General features: G+C 29.5%; 2 protein-coding genes across 2 annotated transcripts in view; both read right to left on the bottom strand.

Annotated features, from left to right (window-relative positions):
• LOC145331402 (uncharacterized) overlaps positions 1 to 8,828 on the bottom strand; it is a 29,330-nt gene extending 20,502 nt beyond the window's left edge. The window contains exons 1-5 of the mRNA XM_080176032.1: positions 8,784 to 8,828; positions 8,147 to 8,218; positions 7,552 to 7,633; positions 7,057 to 7,145; positions 6,410 to 6,482 (exon numbers count right to left, since the gene is read on the bottom strand). Coding sequence (XP_080032158.1) covers positions 6,410 to 6,482; positions 7,057 to 7,145; positions 7,552 to 7,578 — 189 coding nt within the window. The 5' untranslated portion in view covers positions 7,579 to 7,633; positions 8,147 to 8,218; positions 8,784 to 8,828. The remainder of the gene's footprint in view (positions 1 to 6,409; positions 6,483 to 7,056; positions 7,146 to 7,551; positions 7,634 to 8,146; positions 8,219 to 8,783) is intronic.
• A 1,362-nt stretch (positions 8,829 to 10,190) lies between these two features.
• On the bottom strand, positions 10,191 to 18,962 carry LOC145331195 (uncharacterized). The gene is made up of 4 exons (XM_080175815.1): positions 18,876 to 18,962; positions 18,442 to 18,482; positions 15,442 to 15,480; positions 10,191 to 10,332 (listed from the first exon to the last, which is right to left on the bottom strand). Exons 1-4 carry the CDS (start codon positions 18,954 to 18,956, stop codon positions 10,191 to 10,193), a joined length of 303 nt encoding a protein of 100 aa, XP_080031941.1. The 5' UTR covers positions 18,957 to 18,962.
• Positions 18,963 to 19,057: the final 95 nt, after the last annotated feature.

The following is a 19,057-nucleotide window of genomic DNA, read 5'->3' as shown; positions in this document are numbered from 1 at the left end:
TACTATAGTCTTCATTTTTTGGCCAGTACGTTCATCCAATATCATTATATTAGCCAGCTGGAGGATCTATTATATGAGTAGGCGAAATCTGGAGCAATATCTAATTAATTTGTAAAAAAAAGTTTTTAGTTTTAAACATGGGCTATCCCTAGAGGTCTTTCTAGATGATAAAAGTACAGAAACAGAGTGCGTGGCTAAGATTTATCTAATACAAAATATTTCTTTATCTCTAAAGAACAAGAAGGAGTGGTTGCCTGATTTTGTTTTGTTTTTTGGCCAAGGCTAAATAAATTACTGTATTGATTCTTAGAACAACAAGGTACAGTGTTATAAGTGAAGCATTTCAATAATTAAATATTGAAAGTGTAAGTATGGCTTTTATCAGTATCCTGTATTTAAGCTCTTTGCAACAAATTTTCATAAAATTTAGTTTAGACTTTAAAATTTAAGTTCGAACACTCTACAAGTATTGATATCCGTTTGTCTAATTTTAGAATTTCGCTTTTATGGAAGTTGTTATCCTTTTAAAGATATTATTTTTTTTTTAAATTTGGATTTTTAACTATCAAGCTTAGATGTTTCAAATCACTAAATCAACCAAGAAAAAAATTTCACATAACTTTTGTAGCATGTGTATTGAGTATAGCTCTGGAATCTCGCGACAAGTGTTAGTTAATATGGTCTATGGAGCAGTAATAAAATTAAACTGATCAGTTAAACTGTTTCTCAATTTTGATACATCATAAAACTTGATTTAATCTAGTGATACATATGATTAATTTCCTAAATATTTTAAAAGTAACGTTGCTTCTGTTTAACTACTGCTAACGTCATCCTGTTGTCTAAAGGCGTTTTAATTCATATGTGTGCCAATATTCTTATGTTTTTATCATGTTAATTTAAAAACTACCTAAAAATACAAAAAAAATAATTTTTAAATTTCAAAAACATATTATACTTAAGGAAAACTTTTACATTCTAATCTTTAAAACTTATAATTTTTAAACATTATAAAGTAGTTTTAGAAGTTATTTATACACAAGTCCCCATTAATGAAAATGGATAGAGAAATACACTTGGTTATTTGTATGTATACATATTAATGTTCACTCAGCGTAAGAGCTAGCTAAGGCATATACCTTCAAATATTTTACATTTTTAGTCATTTAAAACAGCAAAAATCTAATATGCAAAATACTTTTCTTGATACAATGAAAATCTTTTATATTTTTAAAATAATTTTGTGACTAAATTTCGTTATTAATAGATAATTAATTTTTAAGTTTAGATTTTTTCTTATTTATATCCTTACTAGAGTTGGCTCGATATAATTATCTCCCTATTGGCTAGTTTTCTATATGCATATCTATTTCTCAATAAACCTATTTTCCTCACCCGGCATTATTATCTAAAAGAAAGTAAATATTTAATAATTTAAATGATTTTTAAAAGATTTTTTTAAATTATATTTTTTTCTTTACATTACCATCACCAAAGGGTTAATGATGATGATTACAATTTTAGTTTAATATTTGAACACACAAAATGTCGCCACAATCGAATTCTTTTAAAACATAGTTTTCTTAAATTTATCATATTATAAATTTAAATTTTCTTTTTTATGATTAGAAATTAAATACATCAATATAAGGTAAATAGCAACATGAAATGAAAAAAATTATTTTTTTTTAATAAAGTAAAATAATGGGTCTTATCGTTCTGGGCAATGAGAGTTTATTGTGGATTATTGGAGCACTATGAGTTTTAATCATATATTCCTTGGAAAACTTGAGCTCGTTTATAGACATTTATTTCCTATATAGATCTGACATGGATCTTGAAGCAATTAAGCAGGCCGTTTTGTACATGTTAAAAATTGGAAGATTTCATTAAATAAAAGTAATCGCAAATATACTTAGTAAATAATAAAGTAAAGGGATGTTTGTGTGTACTGAAAGATTTCGCTAACCGCTGAACCGATATGGTTTTCCTTTACAGTGTAGCTTCTCTTGTCTTTTAGGGTATATAGCTATTTTGGGGGAGGTACCACCGACCTCTCAATAAAAATTGCATCTATAGGCCTCTTGGGACGCAGCCGCTAGCTAGTGTTATCATAAATTATTATACTACGCAACTTATGGATTTAGCCATCCTTGTAAATGAACGACATATGAGAGTAAAATTTTTAAAAAATTCAGAAAAATATTCCATTTAAAGACAACAATCTAAAATAAAATAAAATACTGATTTAAAAAATATATTTGTTGTATTTTATTTTCAAAATTTTTAACTTGTATTAGACTTAATTGAGTCATTTGAATAAAAGCTTTGGAAAGTGGGATTGGGGGAAATATGGAGGGGGTTTAATATAATAACAAAATTTCGGAGACAAGGGACGATAAATGATGATATATCTTCCAATTCTGAAAAACATAAGAACGTCAACATCTAAATGTCAGAAATAAAGCTTTTTAAATAATTGAATAACAGAGTATAATTATAAAAAATGGACTACTTTTTTACCTCTTTTTGGGGAATTTTCCTGAAAGTACATTGTCGAGCAAAATAAAAACATGTTTTTAAAGGGGAGTTTTATGTTAGTAAATCTATTGCTTTAGTTCAGGTTAGGTTATATTATATTGGGTACTGGTCTCCATACCAAAGGGTAAAGGAACATCGCAGGGGTAAGGCAAAGGAACCCTCTCCCCCTTGACTTTCACTTGGAGGGAAAGCACCGATTTTTGTATACTAAAATCATTTGATTCTAATCCCTCCTGCTTGTAACAATATGCAAATGTAAATTGGCGAACCATGAAGAAAGCGAAATGTTGGCAGATTTTTTTCATTATTTCATACAAGGAAACCAAACTTAAAGTTTGATGAATATGATTTAGGCAACTTTTAGAACAAGTACTTTCACTCAAATATATTATTTGAACTCTTCCCTTACTCTTGAATTTAAGATAAAACGAATTAAAATATCATGAAATTTGCTCTATCCCTGCGAAAACCAATACCTGAGGAGTGTCCTTGCTACGGGCTAATCTAACCTATAATTAACCTAAACAAAACTCAAATCTACGAGATTCAATCCATTTGTTTTCTATCATGATATTCTAGGAGTTTAAAGATAGGGGTTTGAAGTAATCTATTTTTTTCTTACACTTAAAATTGTATTGTGATATAATAACTAATTTATTGTTAGGTAAAATCTAATTAAGATTTATATAACACAATGTACACAAGGTAAGATTAATTATGCCTATTGTCATACTTTTAAGACGAAAACTATGACTAGTACTCTTCTAACTGCGTAACATTACACATCTTTGTAATTTTAAATTTTTAAATTTTAAACAATAATTTCCAAATACTTGTTACACATTGAAATTATATTTTCAATTTATTTGCCTTATTTTTAATATAAGTATGTGCCATTTAGATGTACCCATTCCTTAAGCTAAAAAAATCACATGTTTTAACCAAATAAGACATAAATTTGGTTTGGAAAAAAATTAACATTTCAATTACAAGGTGGAAATTTTACAATTGTGTATTTTGAAATTTAATACTTTGAAACAAAAGATTTTCTAATAGGATTATCTGTATATGTATTTGGGTGTTTTTAAGCTATTTAGCGGTTTGAACCTAGCCCCTAAGAGGAAGGGAGAAAATTTTCATTTTTGGGGGGGTTGGGGGTGTCCCACCCCCCAAGAAAATAGCTTAAAACTACCACAGGACCAATAGGTATATACCCTGAAGAGTAGAATCCAATCGGTTCAGTGGTTACCGAGATCTTAAGCTTCAGACGGACAGACAGACATCGTTCTACTTTGTATTATAGCTATATTTGTCGTTCGAGATTACTACTGCAACCATTTTTTATTTTTAAGCTTCTCTCTTATGGGATTTCGTTCTCTCTGTTTCTTTTTCTTTTGCTAAATTCCTTAAAATAAAATGCAAAAACAGATTACCTAAATTAAACAAAAGTTAGCTAATTATTTATAAAAAAGACAAGCTTTAATATTTTTCTCATGAAAATTTTTTCTAAATATTATATTTAATGTTTATTAATTTTTAAAGAATTAAATCACGAAACCTTATAACTTAAGTTTCAAAAGCAAAACTTTTCTATGTATCTTTGAAATTAGGTTAGGTCAGTCTGTCCGTCTATCCGTAACATTTATGTTCCCTGTAACTTCAGAAAAATGCAGCAAAACATCATTATATGACGTGAATTCATAAAATAAATAAAAAAAGATAATAATACATCCTGTTTAACGTTTTTCTTTTCTTTTTTTCTGTAGGGTAATGCAATCCGAGTTAAGAACATTGGAATACGAATGATAAAAATCTATATATTTTTTTTTACATTTAGAGTCAGTCTGTACATTGATATATTGTAAAGAATAAATTTTTTAATGAATTTTGATTAATGAAATCAAAAGACCTAATTTTACTCTATACTAGAATTAAATATTTAAGAAGCAAAACACTCTAAAAGCTAAGAATTTTACCCCAAAATAAAAAAGCCTTCTGATCTGTAAAAACTTTCTCAATCCATTGTAAAAAAATAAAATTTAAAATCCCCCAAAAAAGTTTTTTTGGGGCCTATTTGTTTTTTTGTTCTGTAGTATAATTCTATTGGTGTCATAGTATATTTTTGATATTCATTTTAAAAATTGGTTAAAAACAGTTCAACTTTGGGGACTTTTCATGAATTTTAATTGGTTGGTTCATTAGTTAAGTGTCCAAACGTTTTTAACTACAAATTGTAATCTACAGAGGGGGTGATTTCGTGTACTATCATTGGGAATTTAAATAAATTTTTTGGCCATTGTCTTATCCCTTTAGATTCCTGACCTATTTGTCCGAAATTTTCACTTCAATCTTTGTCTGTGTTCTGGTTGTGTGTTTGCGCATTTTTTTATTTTTCCAAGAAATTCTAGAATTTCAGAATTTTGATGAGAAATTTTGGACAACATAAATTGGAACGTTGCAATAAAAAGTCTTTAAGAATATTTAACACACTTTAATCCTACTATATAAAGTAGTAAGCTTTCTTTTTTTGCAGCGAAATATCTTGCTAGCCTCTGAATTGTTAAGGTTCTCCTTTACAGTCAAGCTACTTATAGGTATCTCCACCCTCCGAAGAATAATCATCCCTACAAAAAATTACCCCCCTCTCAAAATTTTTTAAGGAACTCTTTTAACTTAACTTGAAAATGGGAGGGCGAGTCGGCTTCTTCCCTAGCCCTAAGTGCCACTTGAGTGCTTAAATAAAGTAAATAAGAGTAATTGGGACACAACCCAATCTTTCCCGATTTTGTATAATTTTTTGAGGAACACGACTCCAGTGACGTCATATTTTTCTTTCCCGAAAAAGGGAAGGGGGGAAGAAAAAAAGAGATGGGAGAAAAGGGGGTTTTCCCCATCTCTTTTGAAGAGATTTTCTTCCCCCCTTCCCTTTTTCGGGAAAGAAAAATATGACGTCACTGGAGTCGTGTTCCTCAAAAAATTATACAAAATCGGGAAAGATTGGGTTGTGTCGTAATTGGTTGTACATTTAAAGGTACTCAAATAATATTTAGTAATATTATGTGACTATATGAGGATTACAAATTTGGGTGATTTTTGAAAAAAGGAAAAAAGCACGGGGTAGAATTATTTTATTTCTGATAGAGCATCCCTATATAAAGTGTTTTATCAATAATCCCAAATCTACAAAAAAAATAAATAAATTATATTAAGTTATTATTTATGATTTAAACTAAATTAGGTAAAGTTTTATTTTTTAGTGAGTACTTTCGAAGATGAATCGCCTGTAGAAAAAATTTCCTCTGCCAACAATTTTTTTCTTCGTAAAACTAAATTTTGAGGCGGCGCGGTGGGTCAATATCCCCCCCCCCCTCCTAGCAATTAAATTATAGGAACTAATCTAAATCCTAAAATAAAAGTAACAGGATCTGTGTCCGTCTTTATGAACTGATTTATTGTAGGTTAGGTTTTAAAGCTGGTTTACTTCAGCCCATCAAATAGGATAGTTATGGATCTTGGCTATAAAAAGATGGACGATCACTCATAACTTTTTATGTTTCTAAAAATGATTAATGAAGTTTGACAATACAAGCTTATATATCCCTATCAAGTATAAATAAAAGTTCCCAAACTTTTTATGTAAACAAATGAAAGAACTTGGGGTACCAGTATAACTTAAGGGGGGACCTACTACACAAAACATAATATAGTGTCCCATAAAATAAGACGTCATACAATACAAATGACCAATTCTAGGCCAGTATACATTGTAATTGACCGATGGTAAATTGTATATTGGCCTATCATTGGAAATTTGTACTGTATGGCGTCATTTTTTATTGAACACTATACGGTATTTACACCAACTAACCTGGTTGTTATTTCTTGAGGCATTTCTACTGCTTAAATTTCTTCTCCGAGTATCTTCTGTGTACTTTCTGTCTCTGAAAAATAAGTTACAATTTGAAACCAATGTTTGTCAATATGTTCCTTAACCTGTCTGTTGTATGTCCATCTGTCATAAAAAGTTTGAACATCTTCATTGAAACTTTAGGAAAGTATGTTTTTTTTAATAATGTTTCCATATATGTTTGTCTGACTGTCTGACTGTCTGTCTGTTTTATGTTTGTCTATCTGTCTGTCTATCTGTCTGTATTTTTGTCTGTATTTTTGTCTTTCTGTCTGTCTGTATGTTTTACGTCCGTCTGTCTTTCTTTTTGCCTGTCTGTTTTCTGTCTGGCTATCTGTATGTTTTATGTCTGTCTGTCTATCTAAATATCTGTCTATCTGTCTATCAATCTATCCAACTATCCTTTAAATCAACTATCCATCTATCAATTTATCTATCTACTATCTATCTATCTATCTATCTATCTATCTATCTATCTATCTATCTATCTATCTATCTATCTATCTATCTATCTATCTATCTATCTATCTATCTATCTATCTATCTATCTATCTATCTATCTATCTATCTATCTATCTATCTATCTATCTATCTATCTATTTATCTACCTGCTATCTCTACTATCCCGGCTGTCTCTGTATTTATCTCTTCTTTTCAGTTCTTCTTCTCTTTCTGAATATCGTCTTCCTTTTCGCACCTATAAGCATATTATACATTATCTTTAGATTCTCACAAACATTTGTACAAGAAAGTACAATTCTTTTATCTTTTCTGTCAGAATATTTTAATGTATGTGTGTCTGTTAATTAGGTGCTTAGAGAAATTCCCTCTGGAGAGTCGACTTGCCCCATTTCCGTAAAATCACCTAGAGGACTCGAAAGCGTGTGAAAACTAGGTTATAGGTAACGGAAGAATAAGATATTTTTGGGGATACATTGATTAAAAGTTGGAAAAATATATTTGAAATAGTATGAGGTTATTTAAGCAGACTTATTAACTAACAGTTTATTAAATAGGGATACTTTTTTGAAAGATAGCTACGCTTATACACTGCACTATACATACATAATTTTATAAAATTTTAATTAATTATTATATTATACCTTTGAATACATTTCGAAATCATCCATTTCTTCATCGCTGTATTCATTTATAGGCTCTGTTTTACGATACTGTTGTCTGCTACTAAAAAATAATTTTAATAAGGTTGAAAAAAAGAACTTTTTTGAAACAAAAATGACTTAATAGTTGTATCTTTTTGAATATATATGATTGTAAACACCCAGTGATCTTAAAGGATGAAACAATTGAAGATAATTTGATTAAAATTCCCTATGATGAAAATCAAATAAATCCTTCTGTAGATTAAATTTATTGATCAAAAAATTTTGACACTTTCAAATTGATCCATCAAATCAAGATTTAATATGTAATAATTTACGAAATTATTTTGGGCCATAAAAAAGAGAGCATATCATAAAAACTTTGCAATGTACAGTCTGAAGTCCCCTGTAAAATTAAACTTTTTACCTAGAGGACTTTGATAACATACACATTTGGTATGAGGATAAAAAAATGGTTATAAATAAAGTTTATAAAAAAACAATACGTCTTGTAAACGTTGTAAATAAAAATATTTGTGTACATTTATGGATTATACAGAAAAAGTAATCTTAGATTATTTATTTTTCTATATACCTAGATTTTCTTGTATTCTTATCAACTTCATCTTCAGAATATTCCGAGTCAAAGTCATCAGAATATGAACCTCTAAATAATATAATATCCAGTATGGCTTAGAAACCGATTAATATCCGATGGATTAGAACCGGTTCTAAGCCATACTAAAAAATCATGTATAGCATAACAAAACTGAGTTTTATCTTATGATTTTTCATTTTAATTTCCTATCTATAATTACGATGCGATAAATAACTATTATTACCCTATAGATAGTCATTTAGCCACAATATTTTTTTCTAATTGTGACAAGGCTCCTTGAAATGAAAAAATACGGGGAAAAAAAGACACTTAAAAATGACTTAAATATGAAAAGTGTTATTTATTTATGTTCATTCTAGTTTAGAGTGTATTAATGTACAGCTGCATAAAGTTCCCCTAAAAGTGTTTAGTCGAGCAAAGAAAATATCTATTTGAAAAAAAATGTAGTTAGAGCCCTCCTAATGGTATTAGGCTGAAGGAAAAAAACTATCCCTTCTTCTTTTTCAAATTTTTTTCATAAATAAACAGGTGGGTGTTATTGTGATCGCTAGGCACTTTGATGGAAAGCACTAAAAACAAAGTGTTGATTAAATTCTTAAAAAAACATATTTACCTTGATTTTCGATTTTTATGTGGAGATTCATCTCTTTCTGTTAGAAAAAAAGTAATTCACAATTTTATCAAATAACTCAAAATGGAAATTTGTCTTTTTTTAGTAAATGATTTTAGCTTTTCATTAAAATTCTATTTTCGTACAATGAAGATGTATAAAAAAGAGTACATATTATAACGTCTTTTACAAAAATCTGCAAGATACCTTTCCTGCTTTTAAACTATATTTTTACTGATTGTAACATAGTACTAAAGTTAATTTGTTATAAAATAAAGAAAAAAAAATTGTAAGATGATTTTTGCAGTAATAACTAAAAAAACAGCTGCCCCTGTTTTGTAAATGTTTTTCCAATGATATTGAAATTTCCGGTAATTCATAGATTTTTTTCCATAGGATTTTCTAAATTTTATGATTAAGTTACCTAACAAATTATGAATTATAATAATTACTTATTTTTAGTTGTGAAGCTACTCTATAAGTGGATCTTCCCAATCTAGAAGTGATATTAATATAGTCAAGTTAGAAGTGGATCTTAAGGGATAAGACAATGGTCGATAAATTTATGTACAATGTACATCCCCAGTGATTATACCCAAAATTACCCCTTCTGTAGATTACCAATATTGGTTGAGACTTTTAGTGTTGTTAATACAACAAATAAGAAAATGTTATTATGAGAATTTAGGGACTAGTGTAATAAACAGCCCTATGACCCCTCCCTCCCTGTGTGTTAGTTTTAATATAAACGCCCCCCCCCCCCCTGACCGATTAAGGTGCTGCAAGGGGCCCGACTGCTGAGGGTTAATAAAGTAACAGAAAAAAATGGAAGCTGTAGCAATTCTTTAGTTAAATTTCAGTAAATTAGTAAATTATCAGATTCATATCGTACCTGGACTCTATAGGCGCTTTAAAAAGTGACGGATGGGGTCAATTCAATGGATGAAAACCATCCTAAGAAGTAGATTGAATTAAAATTGCTGTGGAATCCAAGAAAGGAGGAACTGTTAATCTTAATCTAAAGAAAGAGTAATTATGTTTCTCGTATTCATTCGAATCCGGTGGATAGGAACGGTTCTCATCCATACGAAAAAAACTATGTCTAGCATCGTATTATATCCAGCTTTCTACGAATATAGAAATGTACAATCATAAGATTAAAACCAGTTTTTTTAGCCGGTGCCTTCGGCGCCTCGGGGCTAAAAAAATAGTTTTAATCTCATAATTTTACTTTCTATATCCGCGGAAAGCCGTTTATAATACGATGCGAGAAATAACTATTATCGCAGTTTGAAATGTACCTAAATCCAGTGCTTATTGTCTCATTCCTTTAGATTTCTGTGTAAAAAAAAACTTATTTTCACATAAACACATTCTTTGGAAACTTTTGCTTCTTATGTACTTAATCACTTAATCGTAATTGTTAACAAATTTTGAATCACTTTTAATTCCTTTAATTGTGGCCGAGGCTCTGGAATTTCTTCTTTGTTCATTGCGGGACATTTTTTCCTCCTTTCCTGCACTGCTACGAGTGGATTTTTGCTTGGAATCTCTGCCAAATCAAAACATTTTTTCTCTTCAGGATTGCAGCTAATTTAGAGTCGGCACGTCTATAAGTCATAATTAAAATAAAATGTATGTGTCTCAGGGCTTAGCAGGCGCGCATTAGGCGCGACTAAGCCAGAAAATTTAAACCATTTTGGATGCTTTGAATTTTTTTTGAAATGAGGGATTAACACATTTGGGTCTGGTTTGGACTTACGGCTGAGTTTTAAAAATCAAAAAGGTTGATTTCCTTGAGACTACAGGAGACTGCCGAGCCCTGATGATAAGTTTTAACTGATGTTAAAGTTTAATTGAGAACAACCTCGCCCATGCTATTTAAAAGAAATTTGATTCAGCCAAAAAAAAAAATATAAAAAGTATGTCTAATTTTTATTTATACAAAAAGATTTCCTAAATTACTTTACACATTTAAATTTGATAGAAAACTCTCACAAAAAAATATATACAAAGTAATTTGAAATACTAATTCTTAGAAAAATTAAGCAGCTTTTATTGTTCAATCAATTTACTAAAGAACAGATCTGTGAAATTGAAATTATGAGATGCAAGTTATTTACTTTTTTTAATTTGAGAAAATGGACAACTATGTAATTAATATTTCAAGTTGAAATATGATTGATAATAAAACTATTGTTTTGCTACTAACCTCTAGGAACTTCGCTTTATCAGGTTATTTTTTTTGGGGGGGGAGCAATTTCATGACAGAAGCGCCAAACCAACAAAGAATAGCTTAACCCTTTACAGTCGGGTCCCTTGCCGCACCTTAATCGGTCGGGGGGGGGGGGGCGTTAACGCCCCCCCTTATTATCTCAGTTCCTATTAGAGCTAGAGGGATACATTTTTTTGTGCAAGTCCCCTGTATGATAATGAATTTCCGACCTTTTCGCTTCCTTCACCCTTTTATTTAACAACCTTTCTTTTTAGGTCTTTTTTTACTTAAAAATTTCAAACGACTGTAATTTTCTTATTTTTTAAGCTAGAAGAACAATTTTTTCCCAGAAAATGTTTATCTTTATGTAAATTTTACATTAGAAATATCAAAATATAAATTTCAGCGGCCGCAGATGTACTTGGCAGCTGCCAGCCGCCGCAGTCGGCGGTCGGCGGGAAAACGGCGACGGATCTTCATAAAATTTTAATACCTTATGAAGACATGTGAGAAAAGCTTAAATTTAAAATTTGTTCTACTACTTTATATTGTGGATGCAAAAATGTATATAGAGTACATGGATATATTGACAGGGGAATATTTGTTTGGGTTGCTACAGTGGTCCACATTTATCGCTAAGTTCGTTCATCCAGAAGGAGGGGAGGGGATGTGGTAAATGGTTTGCATAGGGGTATCGAATTTAACCAACTTTGAGTATGACTTTATTAAAGTGCATGAAAATCTTATGCTACATCCATATAGAAAATAAATAAAAACATTAAATTATTATGTCCTACTTTTTACTTCTTCATGAATTTGAGGTTTTTTTCTTGATTGATTTCATTGATTTTTTTTATTACATAGAAAGTGATTTATTAATTATTTTGTCTGGTTACAAAGTAATCAAATTTTTGGTTTTATACATCATTCTAAATTCAAATCAAATAAAGGGACATTATGCTTAAATAAATGAAATAAAATTTACGCTTTCAATATTTTTAATTACTTAAAGAAAGTTATAAATATGAATTTTTTGTTATCGACATTGTACTATAAGAATGGCATCAATGCCCATATCAGACATATTGTCCACATTAAATTAGTGTGAAGTATTTCTACTAATAGTCTTATAGTTGCAAAAAAATACTTCAATTAGAATAAAAATGGAACTTTAAAAATTTCAAGATAAAATTTTGAATAATATAATATAAGTCTCTTTTAAAAATTGTACTTTTATTGTAACAGTTATCTATTGATTTTTTAAAACTTTCTCAGAAATAATGACAAAAAAGGAGTAAGATAAAATTGAATCAAACTTTTAAAATGAAATAGAAACTTAAAAAGTTGGACATTATATCATCCATTAATCACCAAAAAACATGGGTTGGCAACCGGGAAGCTTTTACAGTGCCTATATAAAATGACGTCATACTGGCCTATCATTAGTCAATTAAAATATATACATGTCTGCCATTGGTAATTTAGTCTGTGTATTGGCATATTATTGGTCATTTGTATCTTTTGAATTTTTATATACACTACAGCTTCACAAACGAAACTAAATTGTTCTTTAATTGTATATCAAACACCTTAAGTAAAAACAAATTATTCTCAACTTTTTCACAAAAAATAGACATTTGAGGCTGTTTTGTTTGGGTCTCTAACATAAAAAAAAACGTTTAAATGAACATTATTATATGATCCCTAATTTAATAATTCAAGATAAAAGTTTTTTGTGAGAAATAAACCAATAAAGGGGAATGTCTCATAAGAATCCACAAGATATTTTGGCCAATTTGGAGCACAAATGCTTAGGTTTTAAAGTGCAATGGTATGTCAGACATCAAACTGACAATGAAACAGAGAAAATGGAGATGGTTGGGGCACACGCTAAAGAAAGAACATGGTGATCTAATGAATTAAGCCTTGACTTAGAATTCCCAAGGAAAAAGAAAACCATGTAAATCAAAAATTTGCTGGAGGTGGAAATTTCAAAGTGAACTGCAAGATGAGGATATATCATGTTTCATCAACGCTTCTATTCTTGCTAAGTTCAAAGACGAATGGAGAACCATAATGCATGGTCTACGCTTTACAAAGAAGAGATAATTGGCAATGATAATGAAATGAAACTAATAAGTGGGGAGGAGGTTAAATTGCTAAATTATTAGAAGATCAATTTATTGATAATTATCCTATCCCTGAATCATAACAATCATTGTGTAATTATTAAAGCCAATAAAAAAGTACTAAATTCCATAACTCAAGAAACAATGAGGAAATGGCAAATTAGCAATTGCATGTCCTTAAAAATATAAAAACTATCAAAAAACAAATTTAGTTTTCACGAAACCTTATACCTTTTAAAGTAAAATTAAAAATCCGATGAAAAAAATCTTAAACTCAAATAAATACCAACAGACACATATAAATCTTACTGCTAATTGGCTAAGTTATGCCAAATTTTAAAATAGAAAATATAATTGGCTAAAGCGAAACATATTTAGCCAGTTGGAAGATTTCTTTGGGAATAAAGTTGATCAGAAACAAATAATAATTCATGCTCTATATGTTAAGTGAATAAAAAGCAACCAATCTTCATATATATCAAATGAAATTAAGCCGTGGTTCTTTTCATAGATGCAAACAACTGGATATAACTGCTACGATTTTACAGGGGAAGAAAAGAGCAAAAATCCGAAACCAATCGGAAGACTTTAAAAATAAAACTAACTATAAATTTCAATTTATTGTCTTCAAGGGCTTTTATCTAAAAAAATGATATAAATATGAACATAACCCAAATTAGGCTCCTTGAAAGTTAAAAAAGACCGATTAATCCATTTTGATATTTTAATGGAAAGACATTTAATTACTTTGCTGAATAGGATAAAAATACAAACTCCTCTCCCTTTTTTTTTAAAATATCTAAAACTGTTCAAAGACAATGTTATCAATGACATAATAACATATAGTTCTACTTTCAATAACGAACCTTGTCCATTACTTAGCTTTTTTGTTTATAATTGCATGTAAATTGAAAGATTTTGAATGTTGGCGCAAGTCTAAAAACCTCAAGCTAGCGTGTTAATACACTTTCATTACATTACATAGCCTAGTGGGGAATATGAAGGAATTTGTATCAGTTAAAGTGCCTATTTTACTATTTTGGAATAAAGGGTGTTTATAATCCAAATATTAGTTTTTTAGTTTTTTTAGTATTATAGACAGCTTTTCGCGGATATTAAAATAAAAAATTATAAGATTAAAACCATTTTAAAACTTAAGGCCCGATCTAACAAAACTGGTATTAATTTTATGATCTTTATTTTAATATTCATGAAAAACACGTCTGTAATACGATACTAATCATGATTTTCATTATGGCTGAACTGGAAAAAAAACTAACAATGTGGAGTCAGACCTTACTGTAGTTTTAAAGGCACTAACAACCCAAATAATTCAGACAACCAACCCTGTGATTGTATAACTGTGTTGTTCCTATTTTGAGCCAAGGCATTACCCATACTTTAACTAGGTAAATTCCCTAAAAATTTAAACCAAATTAATGATGCGGACAACAAGATCTAGAGGTACATATAGACGGATGGTCATTCCTATTATATAAAGTTGTAAGCTTTTTTTCTGTAGCTAAGGATCTTGCAAACAGCTAAACCGATAAGGTTCTCCTTTACAGTGAAGCTTCTTATAGGTCTAGGGAAGGTTTTTAAATATTTCAATAGAAGGTATCTCACAAATAAATTTGAAAAAAATTCTTTTTAAAATTTAAATTGAAAAGTGGTAGTGGGGGCTCGATTTTCACCCTCACCCTAAATGCCTCTAGAGGCTTCTTAAGTCATGAAGATAAATCCTCTTTTTCTTTAGCGAAAAAAGTATTAAATTAGTAGACGCAATTAATATTTAAACAAAAAATAAAAGCAAAAGCAGCAAATAGAATAACGGCTTAAGTAAATTAAAATCAACTTATATTCACCACTGCACTGTGTGTAGATAAAAAGATAGAGAGATAGATAAAAAGATTAGGGAGAGATAGTTTGCGTGCTTATTAACTTTCATTATATTAACTTTTTGTATGAATCATTTATGTTTTGGTTAATCAACATATTATAAAAGTGTGTAATTCAACAAGGATGACAACATTCATAAAAAAGTCTTAACAAAAATTCCGTGTAAATCTAACCCAAATTTAGGAGACCTGAACCAGACATACGTTCATACTTAATTATTAGAGATATTTTGCATATAACATAATGCCTAATAGACGTAGGAATCATTATTTCACCATCGGATACATAGGATATTTATATCAGATATTTTGTCAAAATAGTAAAAAATTCGAAAATATTTAGTAGTGACTAATTTATTGAACTATTTATTTTTTTATAATGCTTTGAATTCCTGAATCCAAACGAAGATTTAATGGACCTGAGGGTGCTGTATCGACTCTCTCCAGAATGGTTTTCCCTAAAAAGATATATTTATAGATATATATTATAGATGCATACCTAGTTAGAAAGAAAAGGTAGATAAATATAATTATATATTCCCATTATATAAAGGATTAAATATTTTATGTCTAAAGCTTAAAATCCCATTAACTACTGAACCGATTGGGTTCTCTATTTTAGGTATGCTTCATATTGATCCTGTGATGGTTTTTATGCCATTTTTAAAGATATGTCTTAAAATGGGTTTTGGAAATCATTATGTCTTTCAATACCCCTTCGAATGCAGAGTCACTAAATGCTAGAGGCGCACCGGCTAGTATATTAGATAGATAGATATCAAACTTACAATATAAACAAACAAAAATAATAAAAAAAAATTTAGACAAAAAACAGACATTTGTGTTGCAAGATTTTTTTTGTGTGGTAATTTAAAGAACAAGATAAAATTGTTATACATTACAAGAGTGTTCATAAAAATAGATTAAATACAAGATACGAAAAATAAAATCTATCCTTATAATAAAGTAACAGGATGTTTGTATGCATGTATGTCTGTCTGTTTGTACCGAATGATCTCGCTAACCGAAATACCGATCGGGTTCTTCTTAACAGAGTAGATTCTCATATGTCCCGGCTTGTAACTATTTTTGGGGAGGGTAGCACCAACCTCCCAAGAAAAATCGTCTCTAGAAAAAAACTACCCCCCCACCCCCCCAAAAAAAAAAAATTTAAAATTTTTAACTAAAACTAAAAATGGGGGGGGGGGGCACAAAGAATGATATATTTCTAATATATATACTATTATATAAAATAGTAAGTTCTTGTTTTGTCTGAAGCTTAAAATCTCAATAACTACTGAATTGATTTAGTTTTCAATTTTAGGTAAGCTTCACATAGGCCCCGTGATGGTTTTAGGCTATTTTTTTAATCATGGGATAGCTATATGGTATTTTGTCTAGCCCCTTTGAATAAAGATCCTCTAGATGCTAAGGGCACATCCGCTAGTATTTCTTTTTAAATCTGTGTTTCTTATTGACATAATTGTCCATTTTTCCCTCTTTAAATTTTTAGCTTAATTGTAAAAACAGAGGTACTTCCACTTTTCGTGACTTATTTTTATTCAAAATCTTGTCTTGTACGTTGAATAAAGGATAAAATAGATAAGGTATCTTTAAATTTAGAAAATAAAATTTTTATTAATATTTTCGCCTTTCTAATTCACTTTAAGATTGATTTTTAAAACATAACAGTAACGAAATTATTCTACCTAATAATGTAATTTACATTAAAGGTAATTTTTTAATCATAATGAAATATTAGTTTGACGTCCATTCATTAAGATCCCTAGGTATAAAAACTTTCCTCTTTCAAATTTTCTAAATCTTTTCCTAATACCTATACTGAGCTAATCTTACAGACATTATTTGTTTACATCTAATATAATTAAATTGCAGAAAAAAAATCGTGCGTTAAAATCCCTTAATTCTTGATAGTATGGAAGGTGGACAAATTACGCAAAATGACGCCTCCAAATTTCAGAAATATTAGGCAAATTATATCAGAATATTTTATTTTCTATAAAAAAAAAAATAAAACAATTTTGGAGGAGAGTACTTTTTGAAAGAAATATCTAAGAAAAGTTTAAATTGTTTTTCCCTCCCCCCTTTTCTCAAGTTCCGTTCAGAGGCCTCTAGGGGCGAAGCTGCTCTGGTTAGCTTAATAATCATAGACACAACAAATAGGCAACGAAAGATATGAAGCATCTTATAGTGCCTATATGCCTATACAGAAAATGACGTCGTACAATACAAATGACCAATGATAGGCCAGGCTACACTTTACCATTGGTCAATTAAAATATATACTGGCTTATCATTGGTCATTTGTATTGAATGACGTCATTTTTTATAGACTCTTTAAGCTGCTTTAAAAATATTAGATGTATAAAACGTTTTTTTTGTTGTCAAATCCCTTAAATACTTAGTTGATAATGGTGAGATTTTAGACTTGTTTAATTTTAGTAATTAGTAAGTTTAAATACACAAACAAAAAATGTAAATAAGTTTAGGATTTAGATTTTTTTAGATATAAGTACTAAATCATGTTTTAAATATCATGCAGTTATACAAGTACAGTTGCATGTTATAGCGCCCCTATCATCTAGGTCAAGGAAAGTAGACAAAATAGACAAAAACCATACCAATATTCAGATTTTAAAACAAAACATAAAAAACACCCAGATATGTATATATGTAAAGTTCCTTTAAAAAGAAAACTCAACCAGTTCAGTATTTTTAGAGATCTTAAGCTTCAGACAAAAAAAAACGTCTTACTACTTTATATAATAGATTCTGAAAAGAAAATTTAACATTTTTAAAAACATATTTAAAATTTTTTTCATTGCCATTTTTTGTTTACACCTTGTCACTTTAGGCACTAATTACAAGTGTCGTCTTTTACATGCTAAAATGAACCTAGTAATAGTGTCTAACTTTTTATCTTTGTGACGTAACAAAAATCGAAGGATGAGAGGGGAGTTGGGAAAGGAAACACCTAAAAAAGAGATGGATTTTTGTTACGTCACAAAGATAAAAAGTTAGACACTATTACTAGGTTCTGCTAAAATATAGTAAAATATTGTTAAAATTAGTCTTGATTTTTAGTATTCTTTGTACTATAAATATATTTGCATCATGTAAATTATGTTTAAAAAAAAGGGAAGTCTGGTGTCTATTTATTGCCATACAGACAATCAAACCGACATAACGCAAGCGCCTTAGCTTCACATTTAAACCCGTCTAGAATTAAAATGTTTTGAAATTTTTTTTTTAAATTAGGGATTACCATCTTTGTGTAATGTTTAGACTTCCAGTTGATTTTCAAAATTATTAAAGGTTGATTTTCATAGGGCTTACAGGTTGATGACGCGTGGCTGCCGAGCCCTGGTTCAGAGTAGCTATAATTATTAAAATCTCACCTGTCTTTTGGATGTTCATGGACGCTCACTTTTTCAACAACCTATAAATAAAATATCAACAAATTTGTTTTTAAATAAAAACCCTTAGTTATCCAAATAAATCTATAACATTATCCAAACTTTCCTAACAAACTTAAAAGCGAAATATTCATTAATATTAAATTATTAATATATTAAATATTCTAACCGCAATTGTACACCAAAACTGGAATCTTACTACCTATGAAACTGTTTTATTTTCTATCTCATTATGCACCTTAATATGTTCTTCTTGCTCGTTGTACTCGCTATCTTTATCAAAACTGCATAGTAAACTGTCTATCAATTTTCTATCTCAGTATGTACCTTTATATGTTCTTCTTACTCGCTATCTTCGCTGTGGCTATCTTCACCAAAGCTGCATATCAAACTATCTAACTTATTTTCTATCTTACCTTTATATGTTCTTCTTGCTCGCTATCCTCGCTGCGGCTATCTTCACCAAAGCTGTCCCTACGCTTAGGAACTCTCTTCATTGTTGACCCCTTTTTATATGCATTAAATTGAGTTTCAATTTCTATATTTGAGACTTTTGGTTTTACTTTTGTTTCTCTCTTTATCTCTGTTTGTCATCATT

The sequence above is a fragment of the Acartia tonsa genome, chromosome 11, assembly GCF_053477335.1.
Source record: "Acartia tonsa isolate MP-2025a chromosome 11, ASM5347733v1, whole genome shotgun sequence".
Taxonomy (NCBI): Eukaryota; Metazoa; Arthropoda; class Copepoda; order Calanoida; family Acartiidae; genus Acartia; species Acartia tonsa.
This window is presented reverse-complemented; position numbering and strand designations above follow the sequence as displayed.

What these genes read in the sequence shown, in the direction of transcription:
- LOC145331195 (XM_080175815.1), bottom strand. Translation starts at nt 18,956, where the DNA reads ATGAAGAGAGTTCCTAAGCGTAGGGACAGCTTTGGTGAAGATAGCCGC. An exon ending in CATGAACATCCAAAAGACAG is followed by an intron (nt 15,481 to 18,441) that starts GTGAGATTTTAA and finishes ATATCTTTTTAG; the next exon opens with GGAAAACCATTCTGGAGAGA. An exon ending in AGTCGATACAGCACCCTCAG is followed by an intron (nt 10,333 to 15,441) that starts GTCCATTAAATC and finishes TTGATTTGGCAG; the next exon opens with AGATTCCAAGCAAAAATCCA.